General features: G+C 47.3%; 1 protein-coding gene across 1 annotated transcript in view; it reads right to left on the reverse strand.

Moving 5' to 3' along the window:
- LOC107113378 overlaps window positions 1-22,176 on the reverse strand; it is a 201,440-nt gene that overhangs the window by 175,211 nt on the left and 4,053 nt on the right. The window contains 1 exon segment of the mRNA XM_015414705.1: window positions 4,168-5,977. Within this exon segment, the coding sequence (XP_015270191.1) occupies window positions 4,168-5,977 (1,810 nt within the window).

The raw sequence follows: 22,176 nt of genomic DNA on the forward strand, positions 1-22,176 counted from the left end.
AAAGAATCTAAAGGATTGCTCTATATGAGAAGATCCTTTTGGTTGCCCCCCCCCCCTCATCTTCTGGATTAGAGGAGAATTCCCCTTCCTCTTTTTCACTACGTGGCAGGGAGGCATCACAGTCATCCTCAATGGGATCATCATACACATAAGGCTCTCCCGGAAATTCCTTTTGGGCAGCTTTAGTAGGCCAGCAGCCTCCCCCGCATCGTTTGTCTGGGGGGGGGAGGGAGAGGAGGAGGGAGATCTGGCACGGCGGGAAGTCCGCTCTTTCGCCATGGAATAACGACCCATCTCCTCCCTCATAGCCCTCCGAAAAAAGACCATTGCTCTGGGCGAAATGGGGGGGGGGGTTTGTCGTCAACATTACCCTGGTCGTCTTCCACCTCCGATCCCTGTGCAAAGCTTGCCTGGATATGAATCTGGCCTTCCCCGCACTGACCAGTGGTCTCGGGGGTATAAGTTTGCGGGTTTGAGCCACTAAGGGCATTCCCGTCTTTGCTGCCTGTGCGGCGATTTTTCTCCAAAAAGGACGCCGCCTGCCGGCCGGGCTCCACTTAAACACACACCAAACATCTGGCGTGCTTAGAATTGCCGCTCTCACTGTGCGCTCTTTCGCGATGTCTGGGCTCGGACGAGGCCCGTGTTCTATTACTGCGGCTGTGACGATCATGGGGAGACCCGCGGCAAAAGAGGTTAAAGGGTACAATTTCTTAACAGTTCGAGGGATTGGCCTGCTAAACAGAGGTTTATCCCATAGCGATTCCTCGTGAGTAGGAGGAGGATTTTTACTCCCAGCCACTTAAAGGCTCCAGAGTCTGATCTGTTTACTAGGCCTGTGGGCCTCTGCGAAAGCTGAGGTAAAGTGAAGAGAAACAGTTTCTTTTTTCCTTTTTTTTTTTTTTTTAAAGAGTGAGAGTGAGAAGAAAAACAGTTAGGAAAGTTAATAAAGCAGAAAGGATTTGCTAGTATAGTCTAAAAGGTGAGTGTTAGGCGAGCCCTAACACTAAGCTGCTCTCCCTACTGAGGCAGGAAAGAAACTGAGCCAGGGGTGACTCCCACCACAGGAAACAGGAAGAAGTTGAACTTAGTCCTGCCTCCCTGAAGATGGATGGGAATCACCCATACAAGATGTCCTCCACCTCAGAGGGAGAAGACAGGGTATAATGTTTGTTATGATGAGTAAAGTTTTAGATGCCGTTTGGCATGAAGCATGATTAATCTTGCCATTAGTTCATCCAACGTAACTGCCGCTCTTTTGGAAGGAGACAGAACTACTCATTCTGTCATCAAACTGCCATTAAATATGGCGAACAGAGCAAGAAGGGCTGAGAACCTATTAGCCACAAGGTATAGATAGGGGCTCTGGGGCAAGTGATGCTCTGTCTTCTTGGTGCTTGGGGGGGGGGTCAACAGTGGAAGGGCTTCTAGTGTCCTGGCCCCACTGCTGGACCTCCTGATGGCACCTGGTATTTCTGGCCATTGTGTGACACAGAGTGTTGGGCTGGATGGGCCTTTGGCCTGATCCAACATTGGCGTCTCTTATGTTCTTATGTAACCTAGTCCTAAACAACATCACCTATTAATCCCAAAGGTGTGTGATGCCCCTCCGTAAGACCTGTTCACAGGGTAGGACAAAGAACTCGACATTTCATAATAGATTCATCTGGGTCGGCATGTCGGTCTGAAGAAGCAGAACAGGGTTTGAGTCCAGTGGCACCTTTAAGACCCACAAAGTTTTAATAACTTGTAATTCAGCAAGCTCCAGTTCCAGTCTGTCACTGCTGAATTACCAGTTATTAAAACACTCGGGACAATGGAACCCCCAGGGCTTAAAAGAGATATCAGTTTCTTATCTCACTATACCTGCTATGTTAATCAGTTTTTGCTTATACCTGGAATTAAACTTTTTTGCTCTTAAATGTGCTACTGGACTCAGACTTAGTTAACTCTTTTATTGTCTGTATGCCAATTTGCTGCTACGCACAATGCGTTATTCCAATCTTAGCTCGATCAGTTATCTTTAATTAGCCCGTCCTGGAAACCATCTACTTATATGTAACATTTGAGGAAATCTATTTCAGTGTCTCTAAGAAGTGTGCATCTACACATGCTAAATTTTCTCAGTTCTTGCTTATACCCAGAATTGAACTTCCTTGGTCTTAGAGGTGCCAATGGATGTAAATTCAGCTCCCACATTTGTTTGTTAACTCTTGTATTTGTATTCTAAAGGTAAAGGTTCCCTTGCTCGAAAGCCAGTCGAATCCGACTCTAGGGTTGCGGTGCTCATCTCCATTTCAAAGCCGAAGAGCCAGCGCTGTCCGAAGACATTTCCGTGGTCATATGCCCGGCATGACTAAACACCAAGGCGCACGGAATGCTGTGACCTTCCCACCGGAGTGGTCCCTATTTATCTACTTGCAATTTCTTGCTTTCGAACTGCTAGGTTGGCAGGAGCTGGAACTAGAGACAGGAGCTCACTCCGTTATGCGGCAACCCGGGTCTCAAACTGCTGAACTACCGACCTTCCACAGCCTGCAGATCAGCGTCTTAACCACTTGAGCCACCGCAGCTCCATTTGTATTCTAACTGACTGCTATTCACAAATCCTACCAACCACTTTAATCCAATCTCAGCTATAAATGTCCAGTTACTTACATATCTTGACTCAAAGTAGCCCTACCTGGCACTAACCAACCCCATATGTAATGGTTGAGGACCACTTGTCTCACTGTATCTGAAGACGTGTGCATGCACAGAAAAGCTTATACCTAAAATAAAATTTTGTTGGTCTTAAAGGTGCCACATTTAATAATAAACTGTATTCCAAATATTTTAGCGCAGAACTGAATATGCCTTAAACAATACCAGTTCAACACCTGCATAATACAGGGCTGAAATAACACAAAGACTCCAGATGATGGTGCCAGGTGTCAAGACTCCTGGGCAAGTTATTCTCAACAACACTGTGCTGGCTCAGCCGGTCACCATGGTTACCATGCATGGGAAACTGGAGATGCAGTCCGAAAATCAAGTCAAACAACGGAGCTGAAGGTCAGAAAGCCGGGAAGTCAGTCAAAGGTTGCAAGAGTTAGGAGCAGGAAGCGGATGCTACAGTCAGAATCAGATCCGAGCATGCACGTTGCTTCCGCACTGAGGCAGGTGCATGAGGGTGTTTATGACTAGGTCCTCCCTTCCCTGGGAGTCAATCTGCCAAGACTCACAGCCCCTCACATTGCCTTTGCAAGAGCTGCAGGCTGGCACTCTTCCTTCATTCTTGCATATCCAGCTGCTGGTGTGCTTAGCATCTGGGACACTCAGGTGAACTAGGTGGGGATTCTGGCCTCGGGGTGTCTCCAACGGGGGGGGGGGGGCTGGGCCAGGTTCTGGATCAGTTTCTCCCTCTGGCTGCACCTCCTGTGCAGCTGCTGGGGCCTCTTCTCCCTCAGGTGCTGCTAAGGGTCCCTCTGCTGGGCTGACTCCAGAGGAGGCTGGGTTGCTCCATGCTTCTTCCTCATCTGAAGAGTAGTCAGCCTCAGCAGAGCCAGTACCCACGACAAACACTCTCTTTGGCAGTGATATGTTTATTGAGTTAATAGCAAGTTCCAGGTCAACAGTAGTGTGTCAGAGTTAAAGATTTTGGCGGGTACAATCAAAACTATAGGTGATTCAAACATAACCCTCCTAAGGCCCACTCATATGTCACATCCACTCTGCCTAGCTCCAGCGTCTCTACCCCCCCCCCTTTCACCTGGGAATGTATATGATCCCATTATCTACTTAGCAAGCTGGCACCAGAAGTCTCAAGGACATTCCTCTGGGAACAGAGGAAGGCTTCTTCAAATTATGCTTCTAAAATAGAGCAGCCACACACTCCACACTCACCCCCCCCAACCTAAGGAATTCTCCTCCCCCAGCATCTACAGCAAACTGAGCAGAGCAAGATTTGACACCAGGTAAGGTTGGGCTTGAGGCTAAAGATCTACCAGTCCTTGAAACATTTGTATGGTTCCTCTCATGTGTGAATTCTTTCATACAAAACAAGGCTTAGCATTTATATGGTTTCTCACCTGGGTGTGAATTCTTAGGTGTTCCTAAAGATATGCCTTTGAGGGAAGCTCAAAGTGGTTATTTGGTCCCCTTCCCAGTGTGGATTCGTTGATGAACAGTTAGGCTGTCACTCCGAGCAAAGGTCTTTCCACACTCCAAGCATTTATATGGTTTCTCCCCTGTATGGATTCGTTGGTGCTTAGTAAGCTGTGAACTCTGAGCATAGTTCTTTCCACACTCCAAGCATTCATATGGTTTCTCCCCTGTGTGGATTCGTCGATGTATAGTAAGGCGTGAACTCCAAACAAAGCTCTTTCCACACTCCAAGCATTCATATAGTTTCTCCCCTGTGTGGATTCGTCGATGTATAGTAAGGTGTGTATGCTGAGCAAAGCTGTTTCCACAATCCACACATTTATATGGTTTCTCCCCTGTGTGGATATGTTGATGGTTACTAAGATGTGCACTCCGAGAAAAGATCTTTCCACACACCAAGCATTTATATGGTTTCTGCCCTGTGTGGATTCGTTGATGGTTAGTAAGCTGTGAACTCTGAGCAAAACTCTTTCCACACTCCAAGCATTCATATGGTTTCTCCCCCGTGTGGATTCGTCGATGTATAGTCAGGTGTGAACTCCGAGCAAAGCTCTTTCCACACTCCAAGCATTCATATGGTTTCTCCCCCGTGTGGATTCGTCGATGTATAGTAAGGTGTGTACGCTGAGCAAAGCTGTTTCCACAATCCAGACATTTATATGGTTTCTGCCCTGTGTGGATTCGTTGATGGTTAGTAAGCTGTGAACTCTGAGCAAAACTCTTTCCACACTCCAAGCATTCATATGGTTTCTCCCCTGTGTGGATTTGTTGATGTATAGTAAGGTATGAACTCCGAGCAAAGCTCTTTCCACACTCCAAGCATTCATATGGTTTCTCCCCAGTGTGGACAGATTGATGTGTAGTAAGGTGTGAACTCCAAGTAAAGCTCTTTCCACAATCCAAACATTTATATGGTTTCTGCCCTGTGTGGATTCGTCGATGTATAGTCAGGTGTGAACTCCGAGCAAAGCTCTTTCCACACTCCAAGCATTCATATGGTTTCTCCCCTGTGTGGATTCGTCGATGTATAGTCAGGTGTGAACTCCGAGCAAAGCTCTTTCCACACTCCAAGCATTCATATGGTTTCTCCCCAGTGTGGACAGATTGATGTATAGTAAGGAGTGAATTCCAAGCAAAGCTCTTTCCACAATCCAAACATTTATATGGTTTCTGCCCTGTGTGGATTCGTCGATGGTTAGTAAGCTGTGAACTCTGAGCAAAACTCTTTCCACACTCCAAGCATTCATATGGTTTCTCCCCAGTGTGGATTCGTCGATGTATAGTCAGGTGTGAACTCCGAGCAAAGCTCTTTCCACACTCCAAGCATTCATGTGGTTTCTCCCCAGAGTGGACAGACTGATGTATAGTAAGGTGTGAACTCCAAGCAAAGCTCTTTCCACAATCCAAACATTTATATGGTTTCTGCCCTGTGTGGATTCGTCGATGGTTAGAAAGCTGTGAACTCTGAGCAAAGCTCTTTCCACACTGCAAACATTCATATGGTTTCTCCCCCGTGTGGATTCGTTGATGTATAGCAAGGTGTGAACTCCGAGCAAAGCTCTTTCCACACTCCAAGCATTCATATGGTTTCTCCCCAGTGTGGACAGATTGATGTATAATAAGGTGTGAACTCCAAGCAAAGCTCTTTCCACAATTCAAACATTTATATGGTTTCTCCCCTGTGTGGATACGTTGATGGGTAGTAAGAGTTCCATTCCGTGCAAAGCTCTTTCCACACTCCAAGCACTTATATGGTTTCTCCCCTGTGTGGATACGTTGATGGGCAGTAAGTTGTGAACTGCAGGCAAGGCTCCTCCCACACTCCAAGCATGTATATGGTTTATCTGCTGTATTAATTTTTTGTTGTCTATCGCACATCTGGGATTCAACAACTTGAGGAGAGGATTCATTCCCCCTCTTCCAATTTATTACACTGATTCTTTTCTGCTGTTTTTTCTCAAGTAGGCAGTGTTGTTGTTCTCCCTTGGACTTGTTCTCGTATCTGGCACAGTCTAGAATGAAGAGAAAAGACAGGTAAGACCTTCAGAAAAAAACCAGAAGCAAGAAAAGAAGTCCATTAACTGCTCGGCTATATGACAGGACAGAAATCACATGTCAGGGAAACAAAATCTGGCCTCTATTCATCAGCTCATGATTGTTCCTTGGAGGGTAGCTCCATTGGAGACAAGGCGGACCAGTGGAACCTCCTTGTGTAGAGGCAGTATCTCTCTGACGAGGGATGCTTTGGATCTGCTCCTTTTCTTGTGAAACTTCCAGGGACTCTAGGTGGTCACTGTGGGAAATCAGGACCTAGACTAGACGGTGTCTCTCAAATTGCTTCTTGTATTCAAGGAAAAAAACTAAACTGCATTTCCTGGACAGTGAGTTAGGAGCAGAGGTTTAAACGTTCATGACAGACCCAATCTGAGCTCCAGACTTACAAAGCCCTGTGTTCTGTGACCTGGACTTCAGAGCTGAGGCGGAGGTGACTAAAGACTGTGCATTTTTAGTGGTGGCCCCTCGTCTGGGGAATGTCCCCTATCTGGAGTTCACCTTCCTATCTTTTTAGAGCCAGGTCAAAACATTTCTTTTCAACTGAGTTTTAACTTAGAAGCTTATTGTTTTAACTGTTTATGGTCTTCTAACTTGAGGACTCTTTCAGGAAATTTCTGAGGCAACTCAGAGGGGGCTCTCATTACAACCTTGGCTTTTTAAATGGATTATTTGGCAGTATTTAGGATCTTCTGGTATCGTTTCAATTTTTGAACCTACTTGAGCAGATCTGTGGAGAGGCAGCATACAAATAAATCAATGTTTATTAAAGCCGAGTACTGTATAAACTCCCCACCACCACCACAAGTACAAATAAGCCAGCATTTTGTTCCCCATTTTAACTTCTCTTTCAAACTTCATAAAGATTCCCTAGCTATTCCCAAGCTGTTGCCTTTTGATTGCTGAGTGCAAACAGTTTCTTGGTTCCCAAGCTGCAAACAGTTTGTTTGTTTGTTCCCAAACTGGTGAAATTTAGCCCAAGAGCAGACCTAGCCGAATGCACCAGAGCAAGGTTCCCACTACAGAGGTAAGCAGATACCTGCTGATCTCTTTCTTTCTTCTGGGTCCTGGACAAGCAGATCCCCCGTTTCTTCCATTGTGGATATGGAATCAGGTTTGGGGACCAGAAATCCTCCTTTGGGAAGAAGAAACAGACCAGTGACTTCCAGATGTTCCAACTCTAAGAAACATTCAGTCTTTTAAACGAGGCTATCTGAATCCAAATGGAAAAGGGAAGAAATCAATCTTTTTTTTTGGGTGGTGGTGGTTATTTTTTGTATTTTGTGTGTTTGTGTGCATGTGTGTGTGTGTGTTTGTGTGTCTGCACCTGGAAGTAAGGTTGCCAAGTCTGTTTTCAGCTGGAGCGGGGGGTTCCCGGCCGGCGTCTGGAGCGCGCACGTGCACGCCGCATGCACATCACCCAGAAGTGACATGAGGACGCCAGGCACGCTGGGGGCGGGGCCACGGCCATCCGAGGGAAAACCATAGAGTTTTCCCTCGGATGGCTGTGGCCCTGCCCCCAGCGTGCCCCGCGTGGTCGAGTCACTTCCGGGTGACCCGCACGTCAGGGTGGAGTTCCCCCCCGGGGCCCGATCCCCGGCGGCGGGGAATGGGCCTCTGAGGCGGGGTTTTCCCCACCCCCCGGGAGGACTTGGGAAGCCTACCTGGAAGTCATATTGACCTCTAGTGACTGACCCCTACCAGGGGCCTGGAGGATATTCACAGAGGTGACTAAAGCCTGCCCCTGTTCTCCTGACTTTGTATTCCAAGGAAGTCTCCCATCTAAGTACTAACCACAGTCAACCCTGTTTGGCTTCTGAGATCTGACGAGATCGGGCTTGCCCTCTCCAGGTCAGGGCGAGAAATCAATTTTTTAAACTCCTGAAAGATGCATGCAGAGGGAGGGGAGAGGGGGCTACTGCTGGGATCCAGAAGGATCCCTCTGCTGATCCTGCTGGTAGCCTAAAGTGGAGAAGACGGGAGCAGGGAAGTCCAGCAAAAGGAAGGGAAGCCCAAGGCTACACAGAGCCAGTGGGATACGGTATCTCCACCCCCGCCCAAGGCAAGCGGGATCCAACATCCCAGTATGACACCATCTAGGGCAGCTCTGGCACAAGGCTGCTGTTTAGGGTCCTTTCCCTTTGAAGATGTATGCCATCCGGGCCTGTTGATTTCTCAGTTTTTAATTTGTTCATCAGTCGTAGGACTTTCTCTCTTGTCACCTCAATCTAGGGTTGCCAAGTCGAAATATCTCCTTACCGGGGGACTCCCGGTTTGTGGCTAGAGTGTGCGCCCGCGCGCCGCACGCACATCACCAGGAAGTGACGTTATGACGCCGGGCACGCTGGGGGCGGGGCCACGACCATCCGAAGGAAAACCATAGAGTTTTCCCTTGGATGACCGTGGCCCCGCCCCCAGCGTGCCTGGCATCATAACGTCACTTCCTGGTGACGCGCATGCCGGGGTGGGGTTCCCCCCGGGGCCTGATCCGGCGGCGGCGGGGAACGGGCCTCTGGGGCGGGGGTTTCCCCGCTCCCCGGGGGGACTTGGCAAGCCTACCTCAATCCAACTCAGGTCTTTCAACACCCCTCCTGAAATCAACAGTTCTGGAGTGGGCAAGCACCTCCCACCTTCCACAGTGAAGACAGAGGCAAAAAAGAAATTCAGCTTCTCTGCCATTTCCCTATCATTCCTTAAGTAATCCTTTTATCCCTTGTTCATTGTTATGTACGCGGACTGCCACCAGGGGTCCATGGCTAAAGCAGAAGCTGGGTCCCCAAACACAAAGGGGACCTAGGATCCTAGTCCACCTTGAGTCCACCAATAGCACCCTTGGCGGGAAATTCAAACCCTCCAATGGGAATATAGGTGTGCCAGGTGGAGTGTATATAGTTGGCCTTGCAGGGCTGTCTACTTTGTCTTGTTGTGGAGTACAATAAACGCGTCTGAATGCATGTCGTAGTCCGAGTCCTCCATGCGGCGAGCCCAGTACTTTACAGTCATGCAAGGACTGCCTCCCTGGCTGGTTTTCTGCTACTAATGTATTTGAAGAAATTTTTATTGTTGGTCTTGATGTTTTTTGCAATATCTTCCTCATAGTCCCTTTTTGCTTGTCTGATCACTTATTTACATTTTATTTGGCACAGCCCGTGCTCCCTTTTATTTACTTCACTCGGACTAGCCTTCCACCACTTAAAGGAAGCCTTCTTACAGTTTACTGCTTCCAGTACTTTGTTCATTAACCATACAGGCCTTTTCTTATACCTATTTGTAGCTTTCTGTAGTGTATTCAAAGCTGCCTTGAATGCATGAGATGTTGTGAAACATCTAATTGAAGTGTAATGTAAAGCTTCATCCTGGGCTAGGATCCAAATCCATCCAATCGTGTTACTAGCCCAGGAAGCACCTAACCAATCACTTTCAAGCAAGTTCCCTGAGCGGGAACATCCGTGATTGATCCTTATGTGAACAACCTTATTGGTTGGTATTTGTACAGTGGGTGTGGCTACATTAGCCAGGAATGTTTAAAAGCAGGACAGATGCAATGTAAAGGCTGTTCTGGCTATCAGATGTTGATCCGTGTTGGAGTTGTGTTGGAGTTGAAGAATAAAGCTGTGTTCTTGCTGAATCACTCTCCGACTGCTTTCTTAAGCGAGCGACTTAACACTTTCCTAGCCTGTGGTATACATATGTTCTGAGCTTCTAGGATTGTAATTTTAATAGACTCCAAGCTTCCTGAAGGGACCTGACCTTCCTTTACCTTTCTTTTTAGTTTCTTCTTCACAAGCCCCCTCATTTGAGAGACGTTACCCCTTCTAAAGTTAAATGTCGTTTTGTTGGTCTTTTGGGGGCAACTCCCTATGTACATAAATGTTGAATTTAATAACATTATTGTCTCTTTTCCCAACCGGTGCTCTCACATTTAGGTACATCTCTCACCAGGTCTTGGGCATTACTTAGGGCCAAATCCAGGACCGCCTCTCCCTGGTAGGTTCTGTGACCATCTGCTCCATGGCACGGTCACTGACAGTATCTGGAAACCCAATCTCTTTCTCCTGACTTGAACACGTATTGACCCAATCAATGTAAAGTAAAGGTACAATTATTTTGTCTAGCTGTTTTCCTTAATTCTTTTGCTGTTTTTAGATCATCCTCTAACCTTTGAGCTTGTGGGCAATAAACTCCCAAACTTAAGCTTCCTTTTGGGCACACTATTTCCACCCACAGCATTTCTGTAAGCGAATCTACTTCTCTTACATTCTCAGTTTTACCGGACTGTATACTCTCTCTGGCGTACAGAGCTACTCCACCTCCGACCCTTCCCTCCCTACCTTTCTGATATAATTTATATCCAGGAATCACTGTATCCCACTGATTATCCTCATCCCACCAAGCTTCTGAAATTTCCACAATGTCTATGTTTTCCTCTGACACTAAGCATTCCAGCTTCCTCATTTTTTATTCTATTTATCAAATTTATACCCCGCCCACCCAGCCAAGGCCAGCTCAGGGCGTCTTACATAAAAATAAGACACATGAATACCTGTTAAAACAGAGCCACTTTGGTGTCGTGGTTAGGAGCGTGGACTCTAATCTGGGAGAACCGGGTTTGATTCCCCACTCTGCCACATGCAGCCTCTGGTGTGACCTTGGATCAGTCATAAGGTCTTTCAGAGCTGTCCTCTCAAGGGCAGTTCTCTCAGAGCTCTCTCAGCCCCACCTACCTCACAGGGTGTCTGTTGTGGGGGAGGGGAAGGGGAGGGGGTTTGTAAGCCGCTCTGAGACTCCTTTGGGTAGTGAAGGGCGGGGTATAATTCAAATCTCTTCTTCTTCTTCTTCTTCTTCTTTGACCTCACAGGGTGTCTGTTGTGGGGAGGGGAAGGGAAAGGAGTTTGTAAGCCGCTCTGAGACTCCTTTGGGTAGTGAAGGGCGGGGTATAAATCCAATCTCTTCTTCTTCTTTATGGGGTGTGTTACTTGGGGAATCACTGAGACGATACCCAGGTCAAGCTTGGATATGTTACGGCACCAAGGCAGGTTCAGGCCTGACAGTTTTCCATCCAAATACTAAGCATCCTGCTTAGCTCCCAACAAGACTGGGCCAGCCTGGGCCATCCAGGTCAGAGCTGGGGTCTTTCTCAGAAAGCATCATTTCTGCCTTCAGCATCTGTCAGTCAAGAGAAAGGAGAGCCTTACCCAGAGAGGCCACGTTCTGCCAATTCTCCTCCATGACCTCCTTGTGAAGCCTCCTTTGGTCCGGATCCAGCAGAGCCCACTCCTCCGCAGTGAATTGAACAGACACCTCCTCAAAGGTCACCAGACCCTAAAAAGACAGGGGAAAAACACACCCACTAACTTCACAGAGAGAAGAAGAAGAAGAGGAGGAGGAGGAGGAGGAGGAGATTAGATTTATACCCCGCCCTTCGCTACCCAAAGGAGTCCCAGAGCGGCTTACAAACTCCTTTCCCTTCCCCTCCCCACAGCAGGCACCCTGTGAGGTAGGTGGGGCTGAGAGAGCTCTTGGCAGAAACTGCTCTTTTTCAAGAACAGCTCTTATCAGAACTATGGCTTGCCCAAGGTCATCCAGCCAGGTGCAAGTGGAGGAGTAGGGGAATCTTGATCCAGTCTGTCAAGGGTTTGGGTGTGATCTTGGATGCCTCCCTGACTATGGAGGCCCAAGTCACGCATACTGCTAGGCTGGCATTTTTTCATCTCTGTCAGGCTCGGCAACTGGCCCCTTTCTTATCACGCCCTGACCTAGCCGTGGTAATCCACACAACGGTCACCTCCAGGCTAGATTACTGCAACTTGCTCTACGCTGGCCTGCCCTCGAGGCTGACCCGGAAGCTTCAGCTGATCCAGAATGTGGTGGTGTGAGTCCCGACGGGAACGTCACGAATGACAAGCCTACAGCCTGTGCTGGGCCAGCTGCACTGGCTTCCAGTAGAATTCTGAATCAAGTTCAAGGTCTTGGGTGTTGAACTTGAAGGCATTCGAGTGATCAGGGACCAACGTATCTGCAGGACCATCTCCTCTTGTATGTCCCTGGGAGAGTGTTATGCTCTCTGGATAGCAATCTACTGGTGGTCCCCAGCCCCAAAGATGTCCGGCTGTCCTCGACCAGAGCCAGGGCTTTCTCAGGCCTGGCCCGAACCTGGTGGAACTCTCTGCTGAACACCACCAGAGCCCTGCGGGACCTGATGCAATTCTGCAGGGCCTGTAAGGCGGCAGTATTCCGCCAAGCCTTTGGTTGAGGACTGCAATGGGTTTCCCCCTTCAGCTGGCCCCCTTTTATGCTCCCCAGATCATTTTGTCCCCCCCCTCCTCCGCCGATGTCTGGAATTGGGGGGGGGATTTTAGTTCGCCATCTGGAGTTTTAATTTATCTACTGGTATTAATGTCTTTTATTTTTTTATAGTGATGTCTGTATTCATTGTTCAACATTGTCCAGAGCCCTGCGGTAGCAGGGATGGGTGATCCAGAAATAATATCATCATCATCATCACTAGTAATAAAAATATAATATATACCACATAATATTTATATAATATTATATATATAATGTATAATATATCATGCAATATTAATAATAACAAAAACAACAACAACAATAAATAACAATCTAAAAATATTATAAGAAGATGCTGATGATCAGACTCAACCCTCCATCAGGTGCTTTCATCTTCTACCCAGAGAGCAGCTGAGGGAAAGGACAGAAAGCAAGTCCCCCTGGCCTGGGGGGGGGGGGAAGCACCCGGGGGCCCATGATCCGTAGTTCCACACTTACCCCATCAGGCTGCGCGGAAGCGGCTTTCCCTTTGCCAGAAAGAGATGGCAAAGAATATATCCTTGGCTTTATGGCACCACCTGGAAGGATAAAAAGGTAATTGTATGATATTCTGTACTTCCCGAGTGCTTTGTATTTCGGTTCCTTTGTGGGAAATAAGATTCTCTTTGTCTAGGCTAATGGCTGCAACTATCCTTGCATTCTTATTTTGCATCATAGTTTGTCTCCACAACTGCTTCAGACCAGGGGTCATTTCCTGCAGGAGCGCACAGGAGCGGAGTTCCAGCAGTAAAGAGCCCAGGAGGTGGGCACATGAAACAAGCCCCACCCCCTGCTCCCAGCAGCCCTCAGTCAGAGCAAGAAGCAGCCAGGTAAGTCGCAGAGCTCCCCCCCCAGGTCCCCGGTCCAAAACAGTCCAGTGGCACCTTTAAGACTAAGTTTTATTCAGGTACAAGCTCTCCCTCCTCTGTGAGGACAGATCTGCACGTTCCCCCTCCCCCAATAGTTAGGAATCCAAAACAGTCCAGTGGAGCCTGAGCGGTGGGTGTTGCCTTCTGACACACTTCCGGTGATATCAGGGGGTGTGGTATATGCAAATAAGTTATGCTAATGAGCTATGTTAATGAGCCCCTGCACCTCTTTTTCTATGAAATGACCCCTGCTTCAGACCAACACAGCTGACCACCTGGAACAGTCTTGAGGTGTTTGTCCAGAATTCACAGAACTAAGAAGGAAGAACTCTGAATTGCAAAGAATAGGCAGTGCTGAACCAAGGACCAAAATGCCATTACCAAATCCCAGAATCTCTTTGCCTGCAGGCAAGACCAGAACACACGAAAAAGGCAGCCTTGCTACAGGCAAAGTACCAACAGATCTCCTTTTGACATGACCCAGTGAGAGATGCCACTGAGACATCATCTTTATTATAGCTGCATGCAGGGCTTTTTTTGTAGAAAAAGCCCAGCAGGAACTCATTAGCATAATAGGCCACACCCAACAGCAGAAATTCATTAGCATATTAGACCACACCCCATGCCTTCCCTTGGCTTGCCTGGGCACCCCGCGGCTGCAGGGAGCCCAAGCAAGCCAGCCCTTGGACAGGCCGGAGAAGGCACAGGGAGGCATTTAAATGCCTCCCCAATCCTTCCAGGGCTCCCCCCGGCCCACCCACCTCAGAGTCGATGGAAGGGGAGATCGCTCTCCAGGTCTTCTCTCTGTAGCCACTCATGCAGAGGTTTTGGCTGTAGTGGGCGTGGCCAACTCTGAAGCCAGCCGGAACTCCGTTCCTGTGCGTTCCTGCCCAAAAACAGCCCTGGCTGCATGCCTTCTTTTGGATATTGCCCCTGGTCTACAATCCTTGCCCAAACACATGATTTCATCTTAGTTAGGAGTCTTTGTTATTAAATATCCTATCTTGCAAGGTGGTGACTGCCTGATGTTATCCAGTCTCCAAATCTTCTTACTAATTGACTGAGGTATTTTTTAATCATTTGTATATTCTGCCTTGGTGAGTAGAAATGAAAATATTAGTATTATAAATAATATATAATTATTGTATTGGTAATAATAATCGCAGAACTATCAAATCCATAAAGAACGAGGGCCTCAGTAACGTCATGCTGCCAGACATGGGTCTTTATGGGATGTACCAAGACTGGTTTTTGACAAAACGTTTCCTACTCTGGCACTGAATAGCTGTCGGATCAATCATAATTTTGAAAGCACCTGACTGCCACCTTCCATCACCATCCTTTCGAGGTTGTCAACTCTGGACACTCCTTGTCCTGTTGAATTTCTAAACTGAGAAGCTGGAGCAGAGCATCTTTCCCACAGAGACCCAGGAGGGCGTAAAAGCAGCTCCCCCCCCCCCAGACTCAAGGAGGCCATCCAGAGGGAACAACACCCCTTTCGATCTTACCTGGAAGAGGGGGTCGGGGATAACACTCCTGCGCGATCTTCTCCTGCACCTGAAACAGAGGTGGGGATCCCAGAAAGGGAAGACCAATGAGAAAAGGAAGAGGAAACAGGGGTTGGTGCATTTCAGAAATAAGGGGTCATCTATGTCAACTTCGATGGTATCCTTTATCATCTTCTGTGCCCCCCTCCCCACACACTACCAAGATGAAAACTTCTCACCTGCTGGTCCTGATCCTCTGCCCGGCTGAGGAGGAAGCCTTCTGCCAGGGCCACCGCCTGAGAACTGGTCTCCAGCCCACATTCCCTCACCCAGCTCTCCATCGCCGGGGGCAGGACGGCCAGGAACTGCTCCAGGACCACCAGGTCCAGCATCTCCTTCTTGCTGCGCTTCTCCGGCTTCGGCCACTGATGGCAAAGATGGTGGAGTTGGCTGCAGACTTCCCGGGGCCCCTCCGTCTCCTGGTAGCCGAACTGCCAGAACAGCTGGCGCTGCACATCTGGAGGGAGGGCGCTGTCCCCCAGGCTCTTCTGCAGGGCTCCTTCCCACGACTCCCTTCTGCCCCCAGCCTCCAAGATATCAGGGCCTCTCCTGGCTTCTGGATCTGCTGGGTCCTGCTCTCTGCTCATCCCACCTTTCTTTCCAAACAGCCTTCACCTGGACCAGGGGACACCCTTCCTCCTCGGCCAGATTCTTCTAGAAAGGCAAGAGCCAGATCTGTGACCTCCTGCAAAGCCAAGATTGATTGATTATTAGTGACACACATGACATCTGCATCCAGAAAAGTGAGTCCTGATTCACAAAAACTCAAGTTGGAATCGAGGCTGTTAGTCTTTCAGGTGCCCCCCCGCCTCCTGTTTGATTTTGATCCGTTAAAGAAACATTGAAATGAGTGACTAAGTAGCAGGAGGAAGCCAGTAGCGTAGCAGTTAGAATGTCAGGTTAGATCTCAGAGACGCAGGTTCGAATCCTTCAGGCTAACCTACTTTACGAGGTTGATGTGAGGATGAAGTGGAGAAGGCCAGCCACTTTGGGTCCCCCACTGAGGAGAAAAGTGGGGTATAAACAATATTTGAAAGATTAAACAAAGAGGAAGGGCAGGTATGAGAGAGCAGCAGCAGCAGCCCATAGAGTATAAAGCTACAGAGACTGCTCACAGGCCCATTTTTCTGACCTTCCCTTTCCAGAGTCCAAGCAGAAAGTCTTTCTACAAAGGTGAACCGCTGCTTAACGAAAGTCTTTGCGGACTATGAACTAAAGATTCCTGCAGCATTCTCCAGCCGGAGACCACAGCACGGGAGCAGGGGACCGATTTAGACAGTGGCTAAGTTCCCTAACCAGGGAATAAGAATTAGGACAGAGCTGCTTAGAGTCCAAGAGGGACTGGATGGCCCGGGGCCTGATGCAGACAACTGCAGAAGATCCAAACAGCAGTTGGGATTGTCCTTGGAAGCCAGCAGAGCTCTGAAGGAACCAAAGAAGCACACCCTCATTTTGGAAAAAGTCTACAGGGCCCCAACCCGCAGATTTCTTCCATATTTTAGCATTAACTGTGCAGACACAGACTCTAAATAATAAAGAAGAAGAGAGAAGAAGAGATTGGATTTATACCTTCACTCGGAGTCTCAGAGTGTCTTATAATTTCCTTTGCCTTCCCCTTCCCACAACAGACACCCTGTGAGGTAGGTGGGGCTGAGAGAGCTCCGAGAGAAACTGCTCTTTTCAAGAGCACCTCTGACAATGGCTTGCCCAAGGTCATCCAGCAGCTGCATGTGGAGGAGTGGGGAATCAAAACCGGTTCTCCCAGATTAGAGTATGCGCACTTAACCACTACACCAAGCTGGCTCTCGGATTTAGAGAGCTTTGTATCCTGAGTAAACATAAGGTTTTTGAAGGGCGCTTTTAAATTAATTAATGGGAACCTTTTAATTAAGGGATTGATCACTATTGGGTGCTTTTAGTCTGGAAACTTACTCAGTTGAAGCTGCTCAAGGATCTATGCGCTTGTGCTCTGGCTGGGTTTTTCATGCTGGATCTTAATAACTCTCAACAGCCAGTTAGTCTCTGTTGGACTGTGTCTTCCATCTCAATGTTTACTATGTGTTTTTAACTTTTACTACTGTTTTATTGTTGTTGCCCACCCAGAGTCCACTTGAGGGGAGGGTGGGCTATAAATACAAATATATAAATAAATGAATAAATGTATGGTTTTTATTATTTTTCCTTTTTAAGCCACCTCAGGTAGGTTTCCTGGAAGGTAACATAAGAATTCAATCACTCAATCAACTAACTGTTGTTGGCTGTCCAGAAGTGTTGGGTATTACAAGTTGAAAACACTCAGTATATCTGGGGTTAAATGTTTATGTTACTCACAGGAAGTCACATGTTTCTCATGTAAACCAATGTTCTTTAGATGTGAAATGCCCGGGAATTTTCTCCCTGATCTAGGAATTTGATTGGGACTAAAGTGTCAAGGTGTATTACCATTTTATGGCTTCTCTTCCCATCTTTGTTTGGTGTTCTGAATCCCTCCCTTCTAGTTTTGTCTTCCTAGAGTAAGGATGTAGCCGATTTTGCTGTTGTTACCCTTCCCATGCTAGAACTGAGTAAAAACTTTATATTTTAATCACACATGGACTCTCAGTCTGAATTATTTTACTCTGGCTCTGCTGGACTATTTTATCTCTACTAAATACCATTTTTCAATATCTCACTATCACCCAACAAGAACTGGTTGGCCACGGTGTGAGACAGAATGCTCGACTAGATGGACGATTGGTCTGATCCACCAAGGCTCTTCTGATGCTCTTATGTTCTAGACTTCTTTGTCATACAGGAAAGGAAAGCCAGAGTTTATGAATCCCAACTCCAAGATTCTGGAGAGTTTGCTGACTCCTGAAGGAGGGATCAGGTACAATGCTCCCTCTAAGCTGTGGAGTCTTGTGAGCAAAAATTCTACTTTGTGAGCTCCTGGCATTGAAGTGATGAGCGAGCGATTTGGCTGCTGCATAAATGAGTTTCCTCTGGAGCCATCCCTTCCTGAGCTAAGACAAAAATGTGTCAGCCAGAGGCTAAAAAACTGTGAGCTAGCTCACACTAACTCAGCTTAGAGGGAACACTGATCAGGTGGTGGTTTGTGTCCGGGCCCTTTTATGAGCCTTTCATTTTTCTGTCAGCCGAGGTTTAAGGGAAAATGCCATCCAAACGTTACCCCATTGGCATCTTTCATCTGCTGGAATAGCGAAGATATATCCTAGCCTTAGTAATCGTTGCTGGTCTTGTAATGAACCTCATGCAGACTTTATACACATGTGGTGGATGTGTAATACGGTCAATGTTCCCTCTAAGCTGAGTTAGTGTGAGCTAGCTCACAGTTTTTTAGCCTCCGGGTCACCCATTCTTGTCTTAGCTCAGGAAGGATGGCTCCAGAGCAAGCTAATTTATGCAGCAGCTAAATGGCTTGCCCACAACTTTAATGCCAGTAGCTCACAAAGTAGAATTTTTGCTCACAAGACTCCACAGCTTAGAGGGAGCATTGAATATGGTGGTGAATTTTTGGAAAATGGTGGTGATCATGCTTTCAAAAGGAATTCAACATATTGAAATCATGCACCAGAACCACTGAATTATGATTTATGTAGCTTCGATACCTAAGAAATATACAGCACCATACTTTATCTGTTGTTCCAATGGCTAGGCTGACTTTAGCAAATGTGCGGAAGCTGAAGGAGATCCCTACAAGGAGAACTTTCTTAGATGAGACCCAGAGTCCAGTGGCACCTTAAAGACTGACAAAATTTATGGTAGGGCATGAACTTCTGTGAGTCACTGGCACTGCTCATTTCTTCAGAAAACCATGATTCATGACAGCCCATCCCCTGCCACAAATGCGGTAAAGTCATTCAGGTGCTCCTGGACTCTTGCCCTTTTTTCTGCTACAGACAGATTAACACAGCTACCCATCTTGGTCTTTCTTAAAGGTATTCTAAAGGTAAATGTTCCCTTGCTCGAAAGCCAGTCGAATCTGACTCTAGGGTTGCGGTGCTCATCTCTGTTTCCAAGCCGAAGAGCCAGCGCTGTCCGAAGATGTTTCCATGGTCATGTGGTTGGCATGACTAGACGCCGAGGTGCACGGAACGAGGTTAAAGATTTATTATAGAGCTGTTCGACTCACATTCAAAAAAGAAAAGCACACGTACATTTTCATTTGTATGGAACATGCAATATATTAAGCAATATCTTAGTTTGTAAATGATAAGTTTTCCTTAACGGTTTGCTGATTTATCATTAGTTTATTTTGTTGTATGGATAGCTGGGGAGAGAGAGAGAAGATGGGATCATGTTGTCCCAGGAGTGGGAGAGGCACATTTCTAGAAATTGAAGATCTTAGGTTAGCAAAGGCCACTGTAGGGTGCCAGCTGCAGAAGTCACCCAGAAAAGAGCAGATATGCTGCCATGAAAGGTCTGCAGAAAGAATCCTCTCTTCAGTAAACCACAGCCACGTGAAGAGAAAAAGCTTCTCAAAATCCAAATCTGCTCTCTCAGAACAGCAAGAAAAACCCTGCAGCCCTCTGGGGACAACACCTGCAGCGCAACAATGCCAAGCTAATAGCAAGAATTTCAACCAAATGCCAACAGAGGGGCCATTTGGAGAGAGTTTGGAGACATCAGCAGAATGCTTATACTGCATTACAGGAAGAACTCAGCTCTGTCTCCTCCAGTGAAAAGAGGCTTCCAGAAAAACAAGCAGAAAAGCTATTCTAAACAATGGAATCCTCTGGTTAACAATGTAAACCAAGTACTACTAGAGAGCCTGGTTGGTCAATGCGGCAGGACTCTTGAGAACCACCCCAACGGGGCCACTCACTAGGGTTGCCAGGTCTGGGTTGGAAAATGCCTGGAGACTTTGGGGGTGGATCCAGGAGAGGGTGGGGTTCAGGGAGGGGAGGGGAGGGGCCTCAGCGTGGCACAATGCCGTAGAGTCCACCCTTCAAAGCAGCCATTTTCTCCAGTGGAGTTGATCTCTAACAGCTGGGGATCAGTTGTAAAACCGGGAGACACCCCCCCCCAGGCTCCACCTGGAGGTTGGCAACCCTACCACTCCCTTGGACTCTCCCACCGTCCAAAGCAGGGAGATGATTTTGCAATCGGAAAGCATCCTTTATCGCTTACCTCCTTTTCAAACAATCCTCCAGGGTTGCCCCTCCCTTCCTTTTAAGAAGGGCTCAGCCACTCATCACCCAGGTGGGACACTGCAGGAAGTCACGCGGCCCTTTTGCGGTGGATGCTTCTCTAGGACCAGAGACGCCGTCCCTTTAACCCTTGAAGAGCCTGTCTGCAGGAAGCCCAAAGGCTGCGCTCCTGGCTTGGCCACTGCTCCCTGTATTGGCTTGGCCCGGCCGGAGTGTGCACATGCTGCTAACCCAGCTGGCGCCACTCCGGTTTCACTCCAGTCTTGGGCAAAGAGAGGATTCGACCCCCACCCCACCCCTTTCTATCCCAGTTTGGGTTCCTTCTGCCCTCTAGGAAGCCAGCTGTCGTTTCAGATTAGAAGGGGAGGAAGAAAGCGAGCGTCCTTGAATGCGGAGCAACCCCTGTACAGATAGATGTGGGGAAATACCATCTCCTGTTCCCTAGGGATCAAGCTGGGGAGGTGGAGAAACTTCTGGGTGGGCTAAAAGCATTTCCTTTTTCATCAGCCGTGGTTGCCAACCCCCAGGTGGTGGCTGGAGATTTCCTGGGATCTGCTGCCCTAAGCATTACATTGGGGATACAGAGGAGCTTCTGCCTGGGCTCACTGGCTGGAGCCATGGAATACATTTCCCAGGCATCTCCCCTAAGCATTGCATTGAGGATACAGAGAAGCTTCTGGCTGAGCTCACTGGCTTGAGCTATTTATTTATTTATTTCCATCTGCTAGGCCTCCATTCCCTGAGACTGGGCTCAGGGTGGCTTACATCACAGGTAAATAAGAAAAATTTAAACACCATTAAAATATATTAAAACTATTCATCAAAAAACCCAATGCTTTGTCCAAGATGTCAGATCATAATTTCAGTATTCAAATGCCCCCTGGGTGGAGGGGAAATATGGGGGGGGGGGAGTTGGGAGTATGAGAGTGCCAAACTGTTGCTGTTCTCAACCCAATGCCTGGCGGAACACCTCTGCCTTGCCAGCCCTATAGAAAGATAGCAAATCCTGTAAGGGCATGGATGTCCTCTGGCAAAGTTCCACTAGGCAGGGACTGATTGTGTAAAAGTATCCTTCTTAATTTTGGAATACCAAGAATGATTAACTGAGACCATATTGTTACGCTCCATTTGTATCCTCCATGCTTGAGAGATTACACCGTCAGTCTCTTATTTTGTCACACTTGCTGTGCTTTCCCCATAATTAAATCCAAACAATTTGTGACCATATGAACTTAACTTGCTATCACTGTTTAGATTTTGCACCTGTTAAAACAACTTCATGATGTTGTATGCTAAGAAGACGGGGACGGCAAAGGATGAGATGGTTAGACAGTGTCATAGATGCAACTAACATGAAGTTGAACAAACTTCAGAGGACGGCGGAAGACCGGAAGGCCTGGCGTGATCTGGTCCATGGGGTCGCGAAGAGTCGGACTCGACTGTGCGACTGAACAACAATTCTAATTTGCTGTTTCACCCTCGGCATATATGTATGAACTTGTTTACTTCCATTTCAATGTATCTGAGAAAGCGTGCATGCACACGAAAGCTCATACCTTGAATAAAACTTTGTTGGTCTTAAAGTTGCCACTGAACTCAAACTTTGTTCTATCACCTCCTAAACAAAGACTTCTTTGGGTTTTTTGGCTGCCCCTTTTGATAACAATGCACATTCTTGGCTAATTCATTACTTTATAACTTAAAACACCATACAAATTTATCTAAAGTTCAGTATCTTCTTAAAATACATTTAAAAAAAAATAATCCCAGTGACTTTTGATTATAACCAAGTCTATTTTATAGATGCTTTCCCTCCTGGCTTCAACAAATGATATCCATTGAAATTAGATTATTTCTCATCTACAAGAGGCCATGTGATTGTGTCACTTTCTTCTTCTTCTCCAAGGCTGTTCTATTCTGGGTCTCTAGACTCTCGTTGGCATCTTTAGCTGAGAAATTAGGCCAGTTCGGGTGTTGGCCGGCAGAAACATCCCCCAGGATCTTTCTGGTCAAGACCAGCAACTCTTCCCCTACATTACTGGCCATATCCGTGGCTTACCTTGGATCAGGCACACTCTGAATTCA

This window comes from Gekko japonicus, unplaced genomic scaffold (genome assembly GCF_001447785.1).
Source record: "Gekko japonicus isolate JY-2015 unplaced genomic scaffold, Gekko_japonicus_V1.1 scaffold1614, whole genome shotgun sequence".
Classification (NCBI taxonomy): Eukaryota; Metazoa; Chordata; class Lepidosauria; order Squamata; family Gekkonidae; genus Gekko; species Gekko japonicus.